The sequence below is a fragment of the Zophobas morio genome, unplaced genomic scaffold (genome assembly GCF_036711695.1).
Source record: "Zophobas morio isolate AGI-343-1 ecotype UQ-CSIRO unplaced genomic scaffold, CSIRO_AGI_Zmor_V1 ptg000145l, whole genome shotgun sequence".
In the NCBI taxonomy this organism is placed as follows: Eukaryota; Metazoa; Arthropoda; class Insecta; order Coleoptera; family Tenebrionidae; genus Zophobas; species Zophobas morio.
The window spans coordinates 1,765-23,649 of NW_026972249.1; the positions used below are offsets into that span (position 1 = coordinate 1,765).

The 21,885-nt window shown below is 35.4% G+C and overlaps 3 protein-coding genes across 5 annotated transcripts; 1 reads left to right on the forward strand and 2 right to left on the reverse strand.

The window, feature by feature from the left end:
• Positions 1-2,611: 2,611 nt before the first annotated feature.
• Positions 2,612-8,572, reverse strand: LOC135145376 (trafficking protein particle complex subunit 8-like). Its single transcript, XM_064077482.1, has 32 exons — positions 8,416-8,572; positions 8,153-8,271; positions 8,006-8,086; positions 7,825-7,930; positions 7,537-7,684; positions 7,407-7,476; positions 7,226-7,274; positions 7,056-7,165; positions 6,873-7,000; positions 6,628-6,781; positions 6,485-6,574; positions 6,303-6,413; positions 6,179-6,245; positions 6,052-6,119; positions 5,827-5,976; positions 5,690-5,761; positions 5,507-5,617; positions 5,356-5,446; positions 5,186-5,296; positions 4,965-5,129; positions 4,775-4,914; positions 4,444-4,549; positions 4,280-4,387; positions 4,163-4,229; positions 3,958-4,036; positions 3,770-3,896; positions 3,556-3,717; positions 3,423-3,457; positions 3,225-3,370; positions 3,069-3,176; positions 2,962-3,019; positions 2,612-2,908 (listed from the first exon to the last, which is right to left on the reverse strand). Exons 1-32 carry the CDS (start codon positions 8,570-8,572, stop codon positions 2,654-2,656), a joined length of 3,549 nt encoding a protein of 1,182 aa, XP_063933552.1. The 3' UTR covers positions 2,612-2,653.
• Positions 8,573-11,357: 2,785 nt separating this feature from the next.
• LOC135145378 (uncharacterized) lies at positions 11,358-12,482 on the forward strand. Its single transcript, XM_064077485.1, has 8 exons — positions 11,358-11,376; positions 11,433-11,464; positions 11,516-11,581; positions 11,788-11,898; positions 11,967-12,042; positions 12,102-12,197; positions 12,269-12,360; positions 12,416-12,482. The coding sequence occupies exons 3-8, from the start codon at positions 11,579-11,581 to the stop codon at positions 12,473-12,475; spliced, it is 438 nt and encodes a 145-aa protein (XP_063933555.1). The 5' UTR covers positions 11,358-11,376; positions 11,433-11,464; positions 11,516-11,578; the 3' UTR covers positions 12,476-12,482.
• A 215-nt stretch (positions 12,483-12,697) lies between these two features.
• Positions 12,698-14,964, reverse strand: LOC135145377 (cleavage stimulation factor subunit 1-like). 3 transcript variants are annotated; one of them, XM_064077483.1, is made up of 15 exons: positions 14,869-14,964; positions 14,728-14,806; positions 14,553-14,658; positions 14,412-14,495; positions 14,163-14,290; positions 14,017-14,110; positions 13,924-13,958; positions 13,657-13,812; positions 13,522-13,598; positions 13,424-13,469; positions 13,284-13,371; positions 13,157-13,230; positions 13,008-13,107; positions 12,908-12,955; positions 12,698-12,844 (listed from the first exon to the last, which is right to left on the reverse strand). In XM_064077483.1, exons 1-15 carry the CDS (start codon positions 14,934-14,936, stop codon positions 12,792-12,794), a joined length of 1,236 nt encoding a protein of 411 aa, XP_063933553.1. In that variant the 5' UTR covers positions 14,937-14,964; the 3' UTR covers positions 12,698-12,791. The 3 variants fall into 3 exon arrangements, 2 of the variants coding, with proteins under 2 accessions (XP_063933553.1, XP_063933554.1); XR_010283430.1 differs by lacking the exon at positions 12,698-12,844 and having other exon boundaries at positions 12,909-12,955; positions 13,008-13,105; XM_064077484.1 differs by lacking the exons at positions 14,728-14,806; positions 14,869-14,964 and having other exon boundaries at positions 14,412-14,476; positions 14,545-14,646.
• Between the last annotated feature and the right edge of the window lie 6,921 nt (positions 14,965-21,885).

The following is a 21,885-nucleotide window of genomic DNA, read 5'->3' on the forward strand; positions in this document are numbered from 1 at the left end:
GAAATTAAACTTATCTGGTAAAGGTATTGATAAACTTGAAGATTTAAGGTTTTTTGGTGTTACTCTTTATATTTTTAAATTATTTTTTATTTATTTATTAATAATAAAGCTTTTGTATTGAACTTCGGCAGCTGGATTTGTCTAACAATGAGATAGATGATCTTGAATTTCTAAGGCACTGTCCCTCTTTGTCCACTTTAAATTTATCAAATAATTGCTTGACTACTCTTTATGGGCTAGAATCTCTTTCAACACTTTCAGGTTTAGTTTATAAACTTTTTAATGAACAAAGAAAATCTCTACTAATTTACCTTTTCTTTTCCTCAAGTCCTAAATGTGAGTAAAAATGACATAAGAACACTTCGGCAAGTCAACGGATTGAAAAATTTAAAGGCGTTAATAGCAAGTAACACCGCGATTAATGGAATTCCTCCTCTTCAACTTCCGTTATTAAACACTTTCGGTATTATAATAAGTTTATAATTTTTCCCGCAGCCGATTTGACTCAATTTCGACGTTCAGTTTTTTCTTATAATTCTGTTGAAAACATTTCTTCTGTCTGCACTCTGCGGAAGCTAACGAAAATCTCTGCTGCACATAACAAAATACGCGAAATACCAGTTTTAAAGGATATTGAAAGTTTGACTGAACTGAGACTAAGTAATAATCTCATCCTGAAAGTTCCTGAAACAATAAGACAAAATATAACGTTCTTTTCTATTTTTTTTTTATTCTATATAAAAAGTTGTAATTGAAGTAATTAAATTTTAAAAAAATAAAAAGTGTAAGTTTATAATTTTTTTTAATCTCGAGATGAAATCCCTTAAATATTTAAATTTTATATATAAAAGTAATTTGTTTATTATATTAATTTATGTAGGAACAAAGTTTTTTTTTCTTTTCAATCTTTTGTACTTGAACTTTTTACTTTTTCGATAGCGCTTAACATTTATTAATTTAAATTTTTTTATTTTTACTTATACTTAAGAATAATTATATACTGACTTGTAGGCTGAAAATTATTGATCTTGGGAACAATCGTCTTCATTCATTCACGTAAATCTTTATTATAAAAGATTTTCTGATTTAGATTCGGTTTTATAAAGCTTTTTTAATTAAATTTATGTAGTAATAATTCTATTTTCTACATATAACTGTTTTATTAAATTTTCTTTATTTATTAAGTAGGACTAATCTCAACAAAATACTAATCTTATTTCTTAGTTATAATTTTTTTTAAATTAAGTTTATTTATTTAATTTTTAATAAGTTTTCTATATCAGTTTAATGACTACTTTTTAATAATTTGGCGTTAAAACAAATGCACGTTTTTTAATCTTTTTTTGCTAAATTTAAGGCGAATCTTTTAATCTTTATATTAAAAATAACTTAAGCCATTTTTATATATTTTTGTATACAATTTCTATTTCAAATTAATAATTATGGATCTATTAGTGATATTGAAGCGCTGGCGGGACTCCCAAATTTAAAATCATTAACACTTAAAGGAAACAAACTTTGCAACTGTGAAGATTATAGAGAAAAAGTTTTATTATAATTTATTTTTTTTCTAATAAAATTTGATTGCATCTTTTTCATTAATCTACGAAGTAGTAATTGTATAAATTTTTTTAATTTTTAAATCTAATTTTAGATTCTTAAATTTATAAATCATTCAAGCATTTTACTTTTGACAGAGAAATTTTAAAATTTAAAATAATATATATTAAATACTTTAAATGGTTAGTCAAATTTTCCTAAAAGTTTAATAATTAATAATAATAATTATTTTTAGTTAAGCCGTAATCTTTAATTTATAGATTTAATCTTATCAAATATTTATTAATGTTGGCTAAATTAATTTCCTTTTTGTAAATTTTTTTTAATTTCCTCAAGTACTCAACTTAGTTTAAAATCGAGTTTTAGTATTGTATAGTTAGATTGCTTATAAAAATTAGAATTTAAAATGTTTCCAATAATCCTTCTTTCGTTTTTTCGCATTCTCAGAGGAACAAATTATTAATTTTAACTATTATTTTCGCACAGTTTTTTTAAAATCTGTAGCCTTGGAAACTTTTTATTAACTTTTTTTGAATATTCTCTTAGGTCAAATTACTAATTCCGTCTTTGGAAATTCTGGACGATAAAAGATTCACTGGAAAAAAACTGGAGCGAATTCGAAAAAAAAGAAAAATGCGTGAAAAAAAGGAGGTTACACGCCACGTGAAAGTTCGACTTAGCAAAAAGTAGAAATTTTTTTTTAGCGTAAAGAACGAAAGAAGCGACTGAAGCCTCAACAAAGCAGCAAGCAAGATCATTCATATTCTAAAACGGCTCAAAAAAAGGTCGAAACGGAACTAGAAAGGCAGATAGACGATGCAAAGTGCGCCCCTATAAGCCATACTAGCGAAGAACACGTGACAAATGAGACGCGTGAAAGTCTTCGAAGTGGACTGCTCGGTGTAATCAGGAACCAATCCTCGAAGTCCCTTCGAAGCTCAAGCAAGCTAGTAAACACCGCCGAAGTATTTAATTCCGGGCAACACGAGATTGGAGCTGGCGGCCAATCAGCTTGGAAGTGACGTGGTAGCTGCCAGTCAGCATTGTATAGTAATATTAGTAAAAGCATTCACAAGTTGTTTTGGTTTTGTCTTTATATAGCCATGGTGCTTTGATCTTCGTAAACAGAAAACATTTGGCATCCCTCCGGGACCACGTGGTATTCCTCGTGGGTCTGCCTGTGGCGTATTATGGCCGAATAACGCGAGAGATCATATGCACCAGGCGCCGGAAACAAGGCTTTCATGTGGATCTCCTTCTGCTCGTGCGGAGAGAGACTCACCGCCGCGCGACTCTTCCCTAGCCAATAGAAATCGCCGTCGGAGGGCTGCTTGAAATGCAATCCGACCTATGAAGGCATCTCAAGGGAGGAGAAATGACCAATCCAGTATATGCAAAGACCTCTACTTCCTGCGAGGAGGTGTTCAGTAACACTGCCGTCACCGGAAACTCGCATGTGCTAACACTTGTAAACACGAAGGCGAACATTTATGGTATAAAAATAAAACCTGCTGAGGCGGAAATCGTGAGAGCACGAGTCCGCGTGCAGTAAAGAAACCTTCACTGGCGAGTCCAGCACTCTTATGGTAGTTTCACCACCGGAAAACAAGCTACTGCTGCTTAAGCGATAAACAAATGGGATATGCAGCTGTGCAAAAGAGAACCTCTGACATGGAGAAAGACACGTAATGTAAAGTTGACCATGTGCAGTGGAGGAACCGAACGTTGCACTGGAGAATTCCACCTCAAAAGAAAGCACGAGTAAAAAGAAATGATCCTCCCCCGCCTTCAGGGCTCCCTCTAAAGAATCCTATTGGACGTTAGAATAGGTCTCTCCTCGGTGCCAACGGCAGCATATATACGTGATTGTAGCCATCACTGGTCATGCTATCGCGAGCTGCAGCAAATGATCTTTTCACAAAGTGGCAAATGGGCAAATCAGTGCCTTTACTGCAAAGATAGCAAGTAAACACCACGAGTAAGGGATGCCTGTACCAGACATCATTTGGCTGATTGAAACGCCGAAGCTAGTGGGCGTGTAGGAAGGCAAAGTGGCCGTCCAATCCATGCTCGAATAATTGGGCTCCTGCCTATCTTCCGTCCTTCGCAAGCGGGCTAAAAGTTTTAGTGTTTCCATGGGGCCAACCATCTTTCTTTCTGCAAAAAGCTTTAAACTGCTGGCTTTATAAACACGTGAGAGAACACGTGCCATTGCTTACAGAAGAGGACAAAGGCTCAATGCACCACCCCCGCGAATAGCAAGCAAGTTGCATGCAGGCAGTCGTGGTGTTGTGGAGCGTATTTTCTACGTGCATAAGCAGGAGGAGGTCGCTGGCCTGCTGGCGTCAGGGCGTAAGGAAAAGTGCAGGCATCTAAATTAAATAAAAAGGATTGGACATTTTCCTGACAAGCCAGTATTCTGGCCGAAGCACTGAGTAAAGGATGGACATTGGTCGAGAAGTGAATTCTCTTGAACCTTTTTAGTAATTAGATACGTTTACTACTATTATGGATACAAAATAACAATCTGCGTGTAAACATCTCGAGTTTGCTTAAGCATATAAGCATTACTTTTATGTATTAATATTTTATTGGCTCTAACCTCCTTTTAATAGAAGACGGAGTTGTGTCAGTCTCATAAGAAAAGAGAAGGTACGTGTCCTGCTCACCTAAAAACAAAAATAGTGCAAAGGATTATATTTAATGGCTCAGAGGAAACCTAGAGCTTCACTCCTGAACCACACCGGGGTCTCCATGGTTTCTCCGGGGATTATTTGTGTGTCCTGAAGCAGATAGTAAGCAGAAAAACTCTCAAAAGCTTTGAAAACTGTTAGGAATAAAAACCAATAATAAACTAATATAAAGTTTAACAATAATGAAAACTTGTATTTTTTTCTAAACATAATTGAGCAGAAGAGGAGGAAAGCACGATCAGCTTTTGCACAGGAGAGTGGCCAACGTTGGTGATGCTGAGAATCATGCGATGAATCTAAATTAATGAAAAAATCGTATATAATTAAATACAACAAGAAGTTTATAGAAAAAAATATAAAAAGTTGCGCAGTATCTTACTATAAAAACTTTAAAAAAGAATGAGTTTAGCAATCTTTTAAAAATGTAAATAAAGTTTGTATGTATACTCTCAAAGTTTACTGTTAATAATAATAATGTGACATAAGTGCAATATAAACAATAAAATATCAGTAGCTCTGACCACTCCTGCGCAGATAACTGGCGGCAGAGGGGAGAGGGACACGTGGAGATTCGGAAGTTTGGAGGAGACGACAAACTCGGGATGTGAAATGTTTTCTTTAGATTCGCTGGCGGGTGAATGGCGAGGGCGGTGCCACCCGCCTGATTTTGTATTTTTTAATAATTTTTTTTGTAAAAGTAATATTTTTTACTTTGCAAACTGAATAACGAGCGGCAGCGGGTCCCCGCCAGCGTAAAAAGAATGCCAGTAATCCTCAATGTTCCTTTTTTTCGGGGTGTCAGCTCAATCTTTAACAAAACCTTTTCACGCCCGTTTATTTCGATCTTCTTCAGCGTGCTGGTTTCACAGAAACTTTCTATAAAAATAGTTATAAATAGTAACAATAAATAAAAATGAAGTTGATGAGCAGACCCGGAAGAAAGTCGGCAGAGTCGTTCGCCAAGGAAACTTCCAAAGTCACATTGAAGAGTTCTATAGGAATTTGCAAGAAATTTCTGATCGGAATGTTCAAAATGACAGGCTCTGAAGGACCAATAGTGACAAAGTATAATTTTGTGCTCCTTATATTAGCCAATAAAAACCATGTTTGATAAGTAGAGATTTAGCGCTGTTTGGATTTCGGTTAAAACACGTATCCTGCTGGGCAATAAAAGTTTCCATGCGACCCCAAGTCTAAAGATGAATAACTGTAAACAAGAAAAATTAGAAGTATAAGCTAGTAAGGCGCGAGACCGCTTCAAGTCCACCACTCGTAGGAGAAGACGAGCAGACGTTGATGTTTTCCACATCCACATCAAAAACATGGACAAGTGGGATGCGCTCCGGCGCCACGCTCGCTATACGCTGGGCACATATTTATATTATATTATATATAATGGGTGCTTGTAAAGTTGGATGGTGCCATATAAAAGAAACTTTTAATGCCAGTGAGTACTCGCGCAAGTACATTGATTCGTGTGGAGATGGAGCATACGACTCCCGCAGCAACTGCTTGATAATAAGTTCTATTAAAGAAAGAAGGGGAGTGGTGGACAGCTTCTAGAAGGACATGCCAGTGAGAAGAGTCGGAAGGCATCCTCCACTTCGTTCATGTTATAAAGTTGGCGTGCTGAGGAAAAGTAGAGATGATCTTCAGCCATGCGCCAGTTCCTACCCATATACACCCCTACCGCCCTCAAGTAGCAGAGGAGAGCATGCCTCCGCTGGTGGTTATTAAGCAGCAACGTTAAAATTTTTATTTTATATTCCATTTGGTATTATTCAAAATTTTTAAGGACCGTTTCGGAACATTTTGCGTAGCGATGACCCGCTAAAGCTAAGTGGAGGCTAAACTTACGCATCATCGCTAGGAAAAGAGAGGTATAGTTTAGCTGTTTGCTCGACGGTTTGAACAGGGAGGCTAACCTGGTTGGTTACCACGGAAGGAATGGGCTGCAAGCTCTAGAAGAGGACCGTTGCGGAGGCCTTTGTTCTAAGTCAAAAAAGACATGCATCCCAGGGGGGGAAAGAGCATGCGCGCATGACTCACTTCTTTCGTAAGAGAAATATAGCAGATTGCGGCCTCGCGAGAAAACCCACCCGCATTGTCGACGGCGGCCAAGTACAAAATGGCTCTTTCCGAGCGTAGTTGATCTCCACACTTATTTAACAAAAGCGCAGCAGCATTAAAAAGTCAAAGTGAGAGTGAACGAATAAATAAATCAAATAAACCTTTTCATATGCTTCGGCGGCTTTCTCGAAATAGACGGAATAGTCCTGTCTTTTGTACCTGAGCTTCGAGAGGCACAAGCCAAGCATTTCCTATCGAATAAAAGCTGTACAGCACAAACTACGATAACACCCGCACGGAGTACCAAGACGCCTGCGTAGTGCCTGTACGCTCTGTCGTGCTGAAAAACTCTCCGTGCCACGAGGTACGTCTCGTGCGCCAGTACATATTCCCCAACAAGGAAGGCGAGGTCGGCGGCTCTTCGCAGCTTCTGTTCGCCCCCGCTGGATAGATACTCTCTGCCACGTGGTCAACCGCCAAAAGTTAGACAAAAAAAATTTACTTTAGCAAATAAGAAGCCCTCAACGTTGTAAAGAAACAATTAATGACCCGTCGGATTGAATCCCAGAAAGTGTTGCTTTTGACTCATTGGCCGTTTTTGGCTCTCTTTCTCCGGTAAACCACTTGCGAGTGGTCGAGAGGATATTTCCAGCGACACCTTTCTTTAGTGACGCCAGCTATAAAAGTTTTATGTACTAATTACTATTAACTTATTTTAAAGTTTGCAATTACTTCAAATGATAATTCGGCAATACGCTTATGAATGTGCGGAGTTACTTCTTTGGTCACAATATCTTGTAAGAAGTGACGGACGCTGGACAATTCTGAGGAACTCAACTGTTCTACGTAAAAGATCGTGAGTCTAGTAGATACTTCCCTAAAATTTATACTAATTATGTTACTCTGAAGATTTTTTGTAGGGAATTGATCAGCGTTTCTATTTTCTTGCTCCTTTGCAAGTCGTAAATAAAACTTTAAAGAAACTTACACGAAATATATAAATTAATTTATAAAGCCTCTTATTTCTAAGTAAAACTTTCAAGATTTTACTAATACAAGGAGATCAAAAGCTTAAAAACATACTGAATTGTTTAACTTCAGAATATAGCATTTTTCAAAAACTGTTTTAATCTCGTTGAGTTTTTCCAGAAAACTTTTGGTTTATAAATCATTTAAAGTTAACTGTCTTTAAAGATGTTTATTATTCCGTTACAAGTCATCATTCCCGACGGAAGCATCGTGAACAAGCGAGTATATAGTAACAGTTTCGCTATCCACATAATTATATCCGTCAGACGAAATGTTGTGCTCTTTGAGCAATGAAACCGGGTCAGCATTCAACGTTGTAACAATTTTTAAATCTTTAAAAATAATTAAGAAACTTACATAAAGCTAAAGTAATCTAAAATAGATATGTATAACATACAATAAATTTTTAGATTTGAAAGTTAAAAAATATATAATACTGTTCGGAGGATACTTTAAAACCCCTTCCACTTACTTGCAACAGGCTGCCAAAAAGTTTCATGCAGACTGTTGTTAATCAAACTAAGAAATTTTAGTTGATACAATTCTAACCACGTAGCAACTTCTGGACAACGTAAATACTAGTAAATAGACCAAAACATTTAGTACTTTAAAGTAAAAAAAATATGATATTACAAATAATAAAGCACCAATACTTTCTGATGAGCTGAAAAAAAGTTATCAAGAAACTCCCGGTAACTAAAGTTTTGACTTGCAGTCTTAACAAATTCAGCGAGCTAGAAAGATAATAGTTGCCTTTTTTTTTTTTTTTTACAAAACTGTTAAGAAAATCCTAATTTTACCGAAGTATCAATTTGGTTCTCTGTAATAGGAGTTGTTTGAGTTTTTTCATCACAAAAGATAGCAGGGATATTTCTTAAACTAAATGGCGATACACCGGAGTCAGCCTCCTCTCTAAAGGCTAAAGAAGAAATATAAATAATTATAGAGTGGACAGCGTAGCAATAAAAAGGAAATATTCGATGGTTACACACTTAAGTAAACTTTATTAATATAATTTGGTTTAGTATGAAAGCAACAAATTGGTCTAGAAAGGTAAAATTACGACTAAGATCGGAATTGTTTCTTGAAAATTTCTGAAAAAGCTCTGTAAAAGACGACACAGACCTCTGTTTACAAAGCTCATTTGCCTTTCCTAAACTACTAGTAATTATAACTGGCAAAAACACTTTATCTAAGAGAAATTGTATCTCCTGTGTCATAGCGACCGGTACAGTACTCTATGCATTAGTATTCAGTGCATTTATAAGCTGTGGTAGGCCATCGCGGGGTTTACAGGTTTTGCTAAGCTGTTATCCCAAGAAAGATTAACTACTATCTCTGACAAACTAACTACAATATTTCTTGATTCAACAAATATTTGCTAAAATGGACGTTGCTCGATACCATGTATTAATAGATGAGATAAGAACAACTGAGGCAGTAAGCAGCTTATTAAGGCCTGTTAGCTCTGCAAAGCGTAAGCTCCGTATAAAAATATCTGACAAGTCCCGCTCCAATTCATTTATAATGCGGTAATTAAAGCTAAAAGTCTCTTAATCAAACAGCCAAAAGAAAATTTCGGTTTTAAAACCTCTTGAATTGGCACATCCATTAACTACCAAAAATTTGATTATTCCTAATACCATTATTTTGAAAAATTATTAGTGAAAGAAAACTTCTAAAAAGCATTACAACTATTTAAAACTTAAATATTTATCATCACTTTTTTAAAAAAATATGGTGAAAACAAAAAACATTACATGTACTTTACCCCGGTCGCATGTAAGCGGTAAATATTATTTTTGGTTCTGTTAACACGCAAGCAATGAGTAAATTGTAATCCAGTGGAAAAAACTTTTATTAATTTTAAAACCACTTAGCAGGCCAGTAAATTCCACCTAAATTGCTCAATACAAAGATATATGGAACTTTAGAAGTTGTTTTTGCTTAAAGGTAGTTGGAACAATTAATGCGGAAACATAGCCAAATTTAATGGACATCCTTTAAAATGACGTGCTGAAAAACAACCAGTTTAAATGATTGCAATTCATATAACATCACTTCATGATATTTCTCAAATTTATTGGACATACGAAATTAATTAGATAAAAAATAGTAACTTAAAGCTTTGAAGGCAAAACAGCAAACCCTTTTTCATAAAGAAAATCGAATTGGGAGACCGAAAAAGTTGAAGTCCGCTCTTTAGTAGCCCGGTATCCGCGGGTTAGGGCCCCGTCTTCAATATTACATCGTGCAAGGGTTCTTATTAGACTATAGTGGAATTCAAAAACAAGCCTAGCAATACAACACACGCTCGGACCTTAACAAGAGCCATAACATAATTTTTACTTTACATAAACCTTTCTCTTTCAATTTTGACTACAAAATAAAAAAAATAAGTTTAAAAAAATAAATAAGAAGGGAAAGACCGTTTAAAAATTGTGTACTTTTATAGAAATTCTTGGTAACGGTAGTGTCAGGAACTCGAAATTGTATTTGCTTAAAACTAATGCGTGTTTGCATTTAACTTGGTCTAAAGTGAGATTTTAAATTTACAGCATTTATTTTTTCTACTGTGGCAGGGTATAATTAACTGGTAACAATTAAAACTAACTAGTTCTCTAACTTTAATGATAACTTACTTCACGGAATAATTTGAGAAGTTATTTGGTTTACACACTTAAGAGAAGAATCATGAAAAACCAATAACATAATTATAATATTTTTATTTCTACAAGTTTTTTATTAAAACCAGTTCTTATTTAAACAGACAAACCTAAGTTAAAAAAGCTAAGCAACTTTTCTTTAAACAATATAACTAAAAAAAAAAATAATTCTCCAAGCATAGATTAATTTTTTACGAAAAAGGTGTTGGCGATATTGGAGGGTTGGGTGGGCGCCCTGACATAGAAAAACAAATACCGAAAAACTCTGTATTAGGAACCGCCACAAACTAATGCGATGGCAGCATCTGATGAGTTACCACGACTTATCACAATAGCGTTCGCGCTTCAAATGCGACAAAATAAACTGCTACTACAGATCGAGGCTCTGACGGTAATATTTAAAAGTAATGCCGTCGCCCTCTACGAAGGAACAGCTGGAAACAGAAATCGTCTTTTAGCAGAAAACTTAACTTACAAGTCGTGAAGCAGCGCACAATACCGCCGCTCCTGTGACGTTGAAAGCTAAGTTGAAGGTTTAAATCAAATGTGGTACAGAATTTTAACTTTACTTGAACAAAAAGGGCGAATAACTGTGCTGGCTAGCTCGAGTATTCTGTTGTTGACTCGATCGAGCATAATAAATGATGTTGGTGGTTTGTAACCTTATATAATAAAAACAGAATGAACTTTTTTTGTTGTTTTCCCTCAAGAAAACACATTGCTTTAAAGGAAAGTAGGCTCAAAACATTGGACTGCACAGAATAAACCCTAAATAACAGAAAACAAGTGGTAACTTTTGTTATATAATTAATACAAATTTTTAAATAGAGAAGACAGAAGTATTAGAGGATCTGAGATCGCGGGACTGCTATAAAACAGTGAAGGCAAGCTCAAAAAATTACTGTTTTACCTCACCTATTAATCGGTACCTCTCTGGTTCAATGGCTCGAAACCCCAAGTTTTTAATACATAAGGTAATAAGGACAGTTGAACGTAAAGATCTATTCTACAAAAATAGTAAAGAAACTTCAAAAATTTTTTCGAAGTACACAACTTTAATGTGCTTTAAAGGTGTTAGGATTTGATGTCTTGGTATATGATCACCTGCCCCTTAAGGTGAGTTTAGGGAGACAAATTGTCTCCTGGGATACATTTGTTATTATAAATAGCTGTTTTCAATAGCACCACTGTTTCGTTTATTATAAGTTTTTCCATATATACGCTTTTTCGCCCCATTGTTCGAGAAGAGCCCATCTTAAGAGGGCAGGTGATCATTTATTAAAGTATTAAGTCCTGACAAAGGAGAAGAATATGAAAAAAAAAGACCTGTTCTTCTTAAGAAATAAAACTGGTTGAAGGTATAAATAAATAGCCTTTATGAAGAAAGACTGAAGCTAAAGGATTGTTAAAGCAGGTACAAAAACGCTATCTTTTGAAGATTTATATGTACTACCCTCACGAAGGTAATATTAAAGCACTTCTCACATCTTTTTTAAGAGGAGGTAGCGCAGCCCAGCACCAAATCACCTGAGTAGATGGGTTTTTTTAATTGAAGCGTAAATGGTACTCTTCCTTTCGACTTTTCCCTATCTTTTGTTGTAATCGCAATTGTGTAACTCGTATTAAAAATATGAAAAGATTTATTCCACTTTAACCTTTCTCTCTTAAATCTTTATGTTTGTTGTTTAAATAAAAGCTATTTTTTTTAATATATAATTAGTAAAGGTGAACCCACTTTGGTAGATTATAAATCTATATTTTTAAATTAGAGAGGTGTTTACGACGAAGATGGCGGGGAGGAGCCTTCCTTAGAGGAGCCAACTATCCCTCTTGCAGTCCATTTTGTAACGCGCGCTCGTTTGAAATTACGTTCGGCTTTGGTATTTATCTTATATAGCGCTTTTATAAATTCAACTTTCTTCCGTTTGCTTCCTTCTGGTTCACTTAGTCCTTAAACGAGGCCACAAATTATAAAATTCAAGCTTTTAAACTGAGCATTTTGAAGACTCTTAGTTTTCTGGAGGGTCGAAAGTTCTAAATGTTCTTTTTTTTTCTAAAGTATAAGTTTGCTAATTAATATTAGATAAATATAAATACTGCGTATCTCGTGAAAGTGAGGTATATCCTGGCTTTGTAGTTGTTTTTTTAGCTACCGCGGGCTTATCCCTTTACGCTAAAAGTAAGCTAGTTCAACCATTTGTTGACATAACTAACTAAATCCGGATTTATTATGACATATATTCTTAACAGGAAGGGAGCAGAAAATCTTCCTTCGTGTACTTTACCCGACTTTAGGCTTTTTTCTTACAACAGCTTTATTTTGCTCTTCCACTTTTAAAAAAGTGAGTATAACTTTATAGTCGTCGACGGTGACTTTACAGTTACCAAAATTTTTAGGCCTCTTCTGAGGTAGAATGTTCCTTTAAAAATCTACTTTTTTCAAAGAAAGACTTATAAAATCAAAATTCTTCAACCTCCTTTCATGGTGGCCCAATTGGAAGGATGTGTAGTTTTTACAATAAAAGCGTACTCACTATCTTCTGTTTTGTACTATATGCAGAAAACTTCGCTCTGAAGCGTAAGCAGTCCCTACTTTCTGCGTTAGAAACTTTTATATTGCTTCACCCAGGAACGAGGGAGTGCGAAAAAAGTACAGACGATATAAAAGTGCTTGTTAGATGCGATAACGGAAAACTTTTATATTCATGGGGGCGACAGTTAAAAGAAATAAGGCGTAAATTGCTTAAAAGAGCTGCTTCCTATAGAATCCTTTTCACGAGTAGTGCCAATACCTCGCAGTTTTGTCCTCGGTGGCGGTCAGGAACCCTGAACAACGATGGCATAAAACGAAGAACTCCAGCAAATTACAGGGGAGTGGGGAATGGAGACCAGAAACATTAGGGCTCGTCGCAATCTCGCGGATAGGAGCGGCATGGCCTAACACAGACGAGATGAGCCCTTGCGAGGGAGAGTGGAAAGATAAATCGACCGGGAATAGACGGTTGGACCAGTCCCTGTTCCATCTCGCCCGTCCTTGTGTCCCAGGCCACAGCAGTGTTGCTGCCATCATTGGCACCCAACACGAATCTCTTGACCAGCGAATCAGTGGAGGCGAATAGAAACTATAAAAAGTGGCACTTCGTTATGACTGAAAGAGGCTTTCAGTCCATACTTAGCGTGGCTCCCTCCCTCATACGCAATAAGGACTTGCCCTGGCGACCCGAGACTTTAATGTATAAAGCCAGCGTGGCGTCACATAGGCAACCCATCGCGAGATCCCACAGTCTGATAATATTGTCTCTCCCGCAGGAAAGAAGATACTTGAAGTTACGGGATATTCTAACACAGTCGACCTGTACGCACTACCAACACACGTCCGTTGCAGGGTAAAGTAGTAAAGCATACGCTGCTCTGGCCGTGCGCTTCAGAGAAAGTGGCAACACAACGAGAACTGCGTAAAGAGTAAGAGAGAATAAGAGGGAAAGCTGAGCAGACTCACGAACCTTACGCCGTCCCAAAGTTTAATCGATCCGTCCGAGCTCGCGCTGGCGTAGACTTTCCCGTCACAGCTGAAGGCGACCTTAGCACATATATAGGCGTTCGGAGGTGTTCAGTGTGAGTAGTACGAAAAGGCCCACGTGGTTTACAGACGCGGAGTGGTATTCCAGTTCGTTGGCACTGGCGAAGCACGTCTGCGTGGCGACGTCATACAGCCGGACAACGGGATTGCTGGTGCCTACCAGAAGGTACTGACTGGATGGATGATAATCGATGCTGTGAATAACATGAGAATCCTAACGAATAAGCACAATGGCATGATATATAAGTTAGTCTCTTTTCTTAGTTGCTCTGAAGCTGTATATGTCTGTACTCATCCTTAAAAGAGTAAAAGAGTATAACTTTACCGATATAGTACACACCGAGCGCTGCCTAGCTCTTCCTAAAAAACAAAACTTATAGAAAACAAACAAGCAAACTACAGAACACGAGATTTGGACCAAGTTTGGATAGATCAAAAAACTTTATAGTCCCATCTTGAGAGCCGGTAACTAGCTTTGTGTCACTGAAATCAAACGCAACGGTGGTCACGGGCTGTCCCGCAGATATATAAGCAAAGATAAAAATTAGTACTGATAGAAGTTACCTGCTTGTGTTCCTTAAGCGTGTGGCGGCAGGGATTAGCCGTTTCTTTGGTTTCCCGCTTCGCCACCATCATTTCCACATCTAAAAGTTTGACGGAGGTGTCTGCAGAGCCCGTAGCAGCGTATTTACCTTTAATAAATTGTATTGCTTTACAACAAAGTAAAAACGAAACATTTGAGATAAAAAAACCGAAGTCCTTTAGAGCCTTTTACACAAACATGCAAAAATAATTGTTTTTAAATAAATATACCATCATGACTGAAAACAGCAGTGTAACAAGGTCCTTTATGCGAAGTAAAAAAAATTGGTTTATAGCTACTTTTTGTTTTTGGACCTTTAATATTAAAAATCGGGCAAAATGGTGTATATGTCGGCAAATAAACCTCTTTACCAGCTTCCACCTCGAAATCCAACTTTTCGTCATCTTCAATCTGATTGTAAGCTTGTAACTTTTGAATTTCTTTACTCAACGAGGGTGAAACCAAGGATTCTAGGCGCTATGGTGTTTCAAGTTATATTCAAATAAATTTTAAAAAACTTCCTGTGAGGATCAAGAGAAGTAAAACCTGAGACGGGTAGGCGATGAGTCCAGTTGCATGCTGTAACATTTGGGCAACAGGCTCGTGCCCATCTAAACGAAGTTGCCTTAAATTAAAAGTTATGAAAAGTTATAAAAAAGAAAATGACAGTTATTATCTAGAGCAAACCCGATAATTAGTTTGTAAAGATCCTCATGTACACGCCTGGGAACTCCAGCAAACCGTGGAGCCGACATAAACAAACAGTAGTAGTAACAGTGGAACTAAACTACACAAAACAGAGAGATGTGTTAGAGCGATGTAGCCACAATATTTGCACGCTTCGAGAGCCCTCAGCCCTGCAAAATACAAAACCAATTTACTATTTAGCTTCCAGAATTAGTATGACAGTAGAGCTGATCTCGCCTTTTTATAAAAAAAAATAGAGTAAGTGCTGCACTATGTAAAAGAGCATTAACAATTCTTTATGAGCGACTAAATAACATATTTTAAAGAAAACTTTGATTTCGGGCGGTATGCTTTTTTATTATCGGTTGCAAGTATTTACGGCAGTATAAATAATTCTTTTAGTTATGCATAAATAAGTTAGTATTTGGATTTTATAAAATAAAAAACATATATACTACATAGTTAATTTTTTGCAACTCTCAAAGGCTATTAAGCTATATAGAACAAAGTCGCCTATCTGTTGCTTATTCTTAATGTGGCAACTTAGGATGTTTCTTTGTAATAATAAATACATGATCTAAGAAAAACATAGATATAAGCCTTTTTATATAAGAAAAACTAAAAACATTGCAAATATTTATTTTCTTTGACTTGCACCTAATAGACTTCGGCTCTAATATATAAAGTATTAACTTTTAATAAGGGTTTTTTCCTAATACTTTTCAATAATAAATCTTAGACAGTAAATGCTGGTAGTATACTATTTTCACACTTCACACAATATTATTAGCCTATTTAAGGCTAAGGAACACAGTTTTGTTGACAGTATTATATGCTACCTCTTCCAAGTATCAAAAACCAGTCAAATGTTATAAAAGTGGACCAAACTTTTGATTTTTGTTATAAAATTAGTAGGCCCATGTATGTAAAGGACATAATGATTACCGGTAGGTCTCCTTAACCTTCCTTTAATAATCTTAATTTATTAACTTCTATTTTTACGGAAAAAGTAAAATAACGAAAATTAGCACACTTAAATGCGGAACACGTGAATACCCGTACTTCTAGTACCTCCTAGAGAAACTTATACAAGAAAAAAATATTGTATAATAATTGTATAGATATAAAAAGGATTTATTTATAGGACTTAAAAAATTAATCTTTAAAGTAAGCATTTATATCCAAATTTAACCGCTATAATAAATAAAGTTCAAAAAATTAATATTGGCAGTTTACAATAATTATTAATGAAAAATGAGTCGTAGAACCTTAGATAAACCGCGCGATGGACAAATAAATATACCCACATAATTTGGCTATTCTATATATATGTACAGTAGATAAGAGGGATCGCTCAATCACTTTTCAGTATGTGCTGCTGAATCGAAAGTTACCTTTGACAGTATCGTTACTAAGTGGGGTAAGAACGCAGCTGAATTTTAGCCACAAATGTTTACAATTTGCCCTTTTCTAAATTGTGCATAATAAAAAAGATATACCACCTGCAGACATACAACGTAAAAATTTAAGAATTGTGAATTATGATATTGATATTCGTAGTGCCACTAATATAATAGATCATATGGGACCTTTGCTTTGCAAGAACCAAAAATTATGCAAATAATTATGAAAATTTGCTTAAAGGAATACGGGTAAGGTAGTTTAGTACGCTTAATAGCTTTTAGTGGCTCTCACTTTAATAGCCTCGTATTCTCTAGGTTATATAGAAATTATTTTCGAGTTTAATTGTTTGAAAATTAACCATTTTTCTAGTTCAGTTTTATAATTTAATATCACATAACTTTTTTTAAGTAAAAAATTATGCCTAAAAACAAGTTAAGAAGGATAAACTTTAAAAAATTTAAGTGTCTTCGAAATTGTGCTGAAGGTTAAAGGACCGCGGAGTAATACTCAGTCCTAGACTTCTATTTCTAACCTCTTTAGTCCGCTTAACAATTTTTGACCTTTGTTCACGAGTATATATGCACTTGTCAGCTATAAGAGAGCTCAAGTTTCGTTTATTCTCTTTACAAACGGGTATAGCCCCTTGTCCTTTTTCTCCGTTCTTTTATAAAAATTTATTCTGTTCTGTTTCTGTCACTTTATTGTAAATCAACTTATGTATATATTATCTGTTATCGACATCTTTTTTGATTGTACAAGGCCTTTTTATTGGAAGTAGCGACTTCAATTCGGTTAGTAACAGCGGGCTCCTGTATAAAAGGCTTTTTCAGGGTCACTTTTTCTGTAGTGATGTTAGTGCTTTGTATTAGTACCTTTTTGTATTATGGTTTTGCTGATACACTGGCGTTACGCTCTTTCTTTCTATAGTAACGGCTGTGGAAAAACCAGTACGCTATCCTAAGTTTTTATAATTTTTTATAATATGAGGGTGGTGTACAAAGACAGTTCAGGGGTGATTGTATAAGTTTGGCTCGCGCACCTTTTGCAGTTTTTCTTATTCTTCGTTTGTTGTACACTTGGGTATGGTGCGCCTAGTGAGTCTATTTAGTTGTGCAAAGTGGATTTACATTTACTTTCGCCATTTATAATACTTTTCACGTTGTTAATTAATCTTCAACTAAGTTAAGGTAGGATTACTTTTTTTCCTTGCAAAAGGCGGAGATTCTGAGCTGCTGTATACAACGCCAAGAAAGTTTGAGCGGTAGGGAAGGACATGTATACTGAGAATAAATAGGAAGAAAAAAGGGTCCCAGAGTTGAGTAGTTTGAAATCTTATAGTTCTGTGTCTACAAGGGCCATGAACGATCTCTTGCTGAGGTATGACTTGCAAATTTGATCAATACATGGATAAGAAGACCCTTAAATGCTATCCTCGCCGAAAGCTTTCTATATATCTAAAGAAATACTCTAACCATTAAGCTTCGGTGACAACTCACATCTTCTATCGGTAAATTACGTATGCAACATCTGTTACATTGATCACAACATCAACGATAAAAAAGGAAAGAGCACGAGAACCTAAAAAGAAGCACAATCTCTGCGAAGCAGAAAAGTTGGCTAAAAAGACTAAAAACTTTAGCTTAGCTACTTGGACGAAATGTCTTTGGTATAAAAAACTTATAGGAAAAATTTTAAGCATTTAACTGTAATTTTATTAGGACCCACACCCTTTCTAGTGTTATGTTTGTTGATTATAGATTGTATCTCATCTTTAATCGTAAGGGTTTCCAAAGTGAGTAATGAGCCTCTACAGCAGCAAAAAAGTGAAATATGATTTTTGTTCACTTTTTGCAGATAACGGTGTCGTAAATTGTTGGTGTTAAATTTCATTAAAGAATTTAGCTTTTTTGAAGTTTGCATAGGTAGCTTACCCTTTTCTAATTAGGGAAACCTCAACCCTTTAATTTCCAAATTTGCACTCATTTGTCATTTGCCGTTGTTATCGATGAGAGTTAAGGATTGTAGTTGACTCCTTTATATTATGTTTTGAAAAGCTCTCAATTCTTGTTTAACAATGTTACTAATATTTTTTAAGGCCAAAATACCCTTGGGGGGCTGCTTTTCCATGTATTGTCTCTTTATGCGGCGTTTTTTAACAATAAGTTTTTTGGTATGAAGAGGATTAATAAGCTTAAAGTTTTTATAGGTGTTTGCTTACTTTAAAGATTTAACTTTAAGGGCAGAAGAGCCCTTTACTTCCCAATAACATGAATAGGGAAAAAGTGGTAGGGTGACGCTTACAGATATTTAAAAAAGTTCTCATTAAGTAATTTTCATAAATTTTATTTTTTTTCTTGGTTATGCTAAAAAAATCATTACCCACTTTCAGCAGGACAAAGCCATGGACAGATGGCAATCCGTAGAGTAGATTTTTTTTAAGGACTGTATCTAGTATCCACCGAGCCTCGAGTTAATAGGTTGTAGGTTTATTAGGAGTTAATACTGGTACAGCACTTTCTTTCGTCCACGGTTCTAGTTCTTTAACGTTTAAAATTATCAACTCTTCTGTTCTGTAGAAATGTTAACAGTTTCATCCTCACAAACAATGACTGAATTGGCATCGTCTAATAACTCGGCCAAATCTGTTACATTTCAAATTCTAATTCGGAGGTTTATAAGTAGTTAAAATGTTTACAGTACTAGCATACCTAATTTTAGTCCAAAAACCAGTTGCTTCAATACTCTGTAGCTCAAAATATTTCAAAAAGGAACGTCTAAGATCTTTTTCTATAAGAATAGCTACACCCACTCCCCCCAAATGACAACAGTCTTTTCGATAAGTGGTGTAATTAAAGATGTAAAGGCACTATTCAGGTGGGTTTCAGGTATCAGTGCAAAATTTAGACCCAGACCCTGTTAGCGTTTCCGATAAGTATTAAAAAGTTTTATATCATTTTTTTCAGTCATTGTCGATTGTTTAATTTTTAAAATAAGTCGCTTATCAATTATGGAGTTTGGGTGCCGAGGGCTTCCGTTTTATAGTTAACAATTTATTTTATTATAATCTCATAGTTAGTAGGAATTGTGCACGGTGTCTGCAGAGCCCCCTGAGCGTAAGTTTGGCTCGGTGTAACTAAATTGTCCTGTATTTGAAGTAAACGACCGGCATTTACTAGGTTTTTCTTAAAAGGTGCATTTTTAGGTTATGAAGGCAACCACGATCTAAAAGGATGTACACCCTTGCAGTTAGCAAATGAGGGTTTCTCGGCTTTTTTTTTTCAGGAACGTTTAATATCATAATTTTCACCGCATTTAGCGCATTGGTTCTGAGAACGTACATAATTTATTAGTGTGACCTTTACTGGCAGCGAGAACTTAATCCATTCCTTTCATTCTTTTTAAAGGTTTAACAGAGATGGAGAAAAATCCAAAATTATTTACATTAAAAAAAAAACGTATATTCACTTTTGGGCGCTTTAACTAAAACTAAAGATAGCGGGGTTGTATCTCGTCATATATTTGCATTCTTAAAACCTCAGTAGGGTGGAAACCTGGATTTTTAGTTCCTCTTTAATGTCTCTTACTTCCATCCATTTCCTCAAAGTCACCAGGGAAGACTATCATAAGCAATTTTTTTAATGGGAGCCGATACGTATAATATTTAATTAATTCTGAATCCAAAGAGAGGTTAATTTTTTAAGTTCTTTTAGGAAGATGCAAAGACCCTTATTTCCATGTCTCCAGTTCTTAGCAAATATAAATTCAATATTATTAGTTCTTATTAACTGGGATACCCTCCAAAATTTTTCTGTTGCGTATCGTTATAGGAAGGAATCTGCATTTTTTATAGTTATTATAATTGTAAGTGCCTATATCGTCATTGATACTGTTGTTATTAACGTTGTTAGCTTTGTCGTCACTTCAAATACTATTACTAATTATTGTTACTAGTTTCATTATTATTTTTATTTATAATTTCTAGTGTTATTAAAAGCTATATATATATATACATAAGTGGTGTATTTTAGAATAACCTCGAATATACTATTTAAATTCATTTTACAGGAGGATTGATACAAAAAGGTTGTCGTTTACTCCACATGCGTCAAACGCTGCAAAATTTATTGCAGTTCCATTGTCGAGCTTACTAGGATAGCGTCCATTTTTAATAGCGAGCTGGGAGATCACGTCATTAACTGAAGAGAAAGAGATAATCCTCTTCAACTTTTCGAGTTATCTCTTGAGTGGAAATATTTTGTGATAAGGCGGAGTGTGTAATATAATTCAGGAAAAGAGTTGCTGACAGCGAAAAAACGGTTTTGTATAAACAACTCTTTAACCTCTGCAAAAATTTAGCAAAAAAAAAGAATTTTTGTCAATTACAGGAGAAAAAGATAGTGCTCGCACCCCATGAGAGGATACCTAACACTCCCAGTTTTAGGTTACTTTGCTAACCCCTAAAAATCCCCAGGTTTATAGTGTTATTTGGCACCACCCATATTAGCAACAAACTTAACTCCGAATGATCTAAAAGAACTTCGCAAGCTATCGCTTGCGACTATTTACAATTGACGCAGATATTATTAATGCTTAGACCCTAAAAGTCGGGACAAATCAACAACACTCATATATTCGAAGGACTTCGGGGTTCCGAGGATAAGACAACACTCCGATAAGGCGCGACAGTATAGATAGTGTATTAACACCATTTAATAGACAAGCTACCAGGAAAGGAGCAGAGCAGTACCAGGATTATGTATGACCATAAATGGATTGAAGCAGCCCGTTTACTGGAACTCTGTAGAACCCAAGGGGCTTAACCCATATGAAGATCTACAACCAACTATCTGTTTTGCCATTATTAAGAGCAATTCTTTCTAACCCCGCGGACTTTCCTCTATAAAAACAGTCTACCCTGTTCACTATCGCCTCTAGCAATGCAACCATATTCTCCATCCTTGGTTTGTGAGCATTCCTTTAAAAGATAATAATATTTATTTATTACTCTAGAGCTTTAAAAAAAAGAAAAAACTGGAATGCCTCAACGTTTTTTAAAATTTTTATAATAATTAGGTCTATGAAAGCCAACGTTATAAAATAAAGCTCGACCAAAAAAATAAATTTGAATACTTTTATTTAAACATCTGTCAAGAACACTTCGCAGACTAACACTCTTAGCTCCCAGCCTTCCTCTCTCACTGGCTCAACGTTACCTTTAGCAAACGCATCAGTTCTAACAGGTCCTATCCCTTCAGCTTAAGAAAAAATATCAATAATTAATGAAATCCAGTACAAAAAGAAACCTCAGCACTTTCAGATATATCGCATTACTTATGCTATACCAAGGCAATGCTAAAAATAGAAGCCTATTTTACGCAATTAAGGTGAAGTAATGAAATTTTAATAAAAAGAAATATAAAATTATATTTAACTTATAACCAAGGAGCTAAAAAATATTATTCTAAAATAAATTTAAAACAATCTTCCATGAGCATACGGACCCGTAGATAGTAAAATAATGAGACCTATTTATTTAGCTCACAAGGTAGAAGTATACAATGGAAAGGTTAAATTCCAATAATGAGATATATACTGATGATGAATGCTGACTAT

Excerpts from the sequence above, each read along its gene's own strand:
- LOC135145376 (XM_064077482.1), bottom strand. The coding sequence starts at position 8,572 with ATGACACAGGAGATACAATTTCTCTTAGATAAAGTGTTTTTGCCAGTT. Across the intron at positions 6,782-6,872 it reads TCTGGGATTCAATCCGACGG|AGAGTATCTATCCAGCGGGG; the intron begins GTCATTAATTGT and ends ACCACGTGGCAG. Across the intron at positions 3,458-3,555 it reads AATCAGCCAAATGATGTCTG|CTCGCGATAGCATGACCAGT; the intron begins GTACAGGCATCC and ends CATTTGCTGCAG.
- LOC135145378 (XM_064077485.1), top strand. Across the intron at positions 11,899-11,966 it reads TGAAATTACGTTCGGCTTTG|TCCTTAAACGAGGCCACAAA; the intron begins GTATTTATCTTA and ends TGGTTCACTTAG. Across the intron at positions 12,198-12,268 it reads CTTATCCCTTTACGCTAAAA|GAAGGGAGCAGAAAATCTTC; the intron begins GTAAGCTAGTTC and ends TATTCTTAACAG.
- LOC135145377 (XM_064077483.1), bottom strand. The coding sequence starts at position 14,936 with ATGTCGGCTCCACGGTTTGCTGGAGTTCCCAGGCGTGTACATGAGGAT. Across the intron at positions 13,599-13,656 it reads ACTCCGCGTCTGTAAACCAC|GTCGCCTTCAGCTGTGACGG; the intron begins GTGGGCCTTTTC and ends ATATGTGCTAAG. Across the intron at positions 12,956-13,007 it reads GGTCCAACCGTCTATTCCCG|GCCATGCCGCTCCTATCCGC; the intron begins GTCGATTTATCT and ends CGTCTGTGTTAG.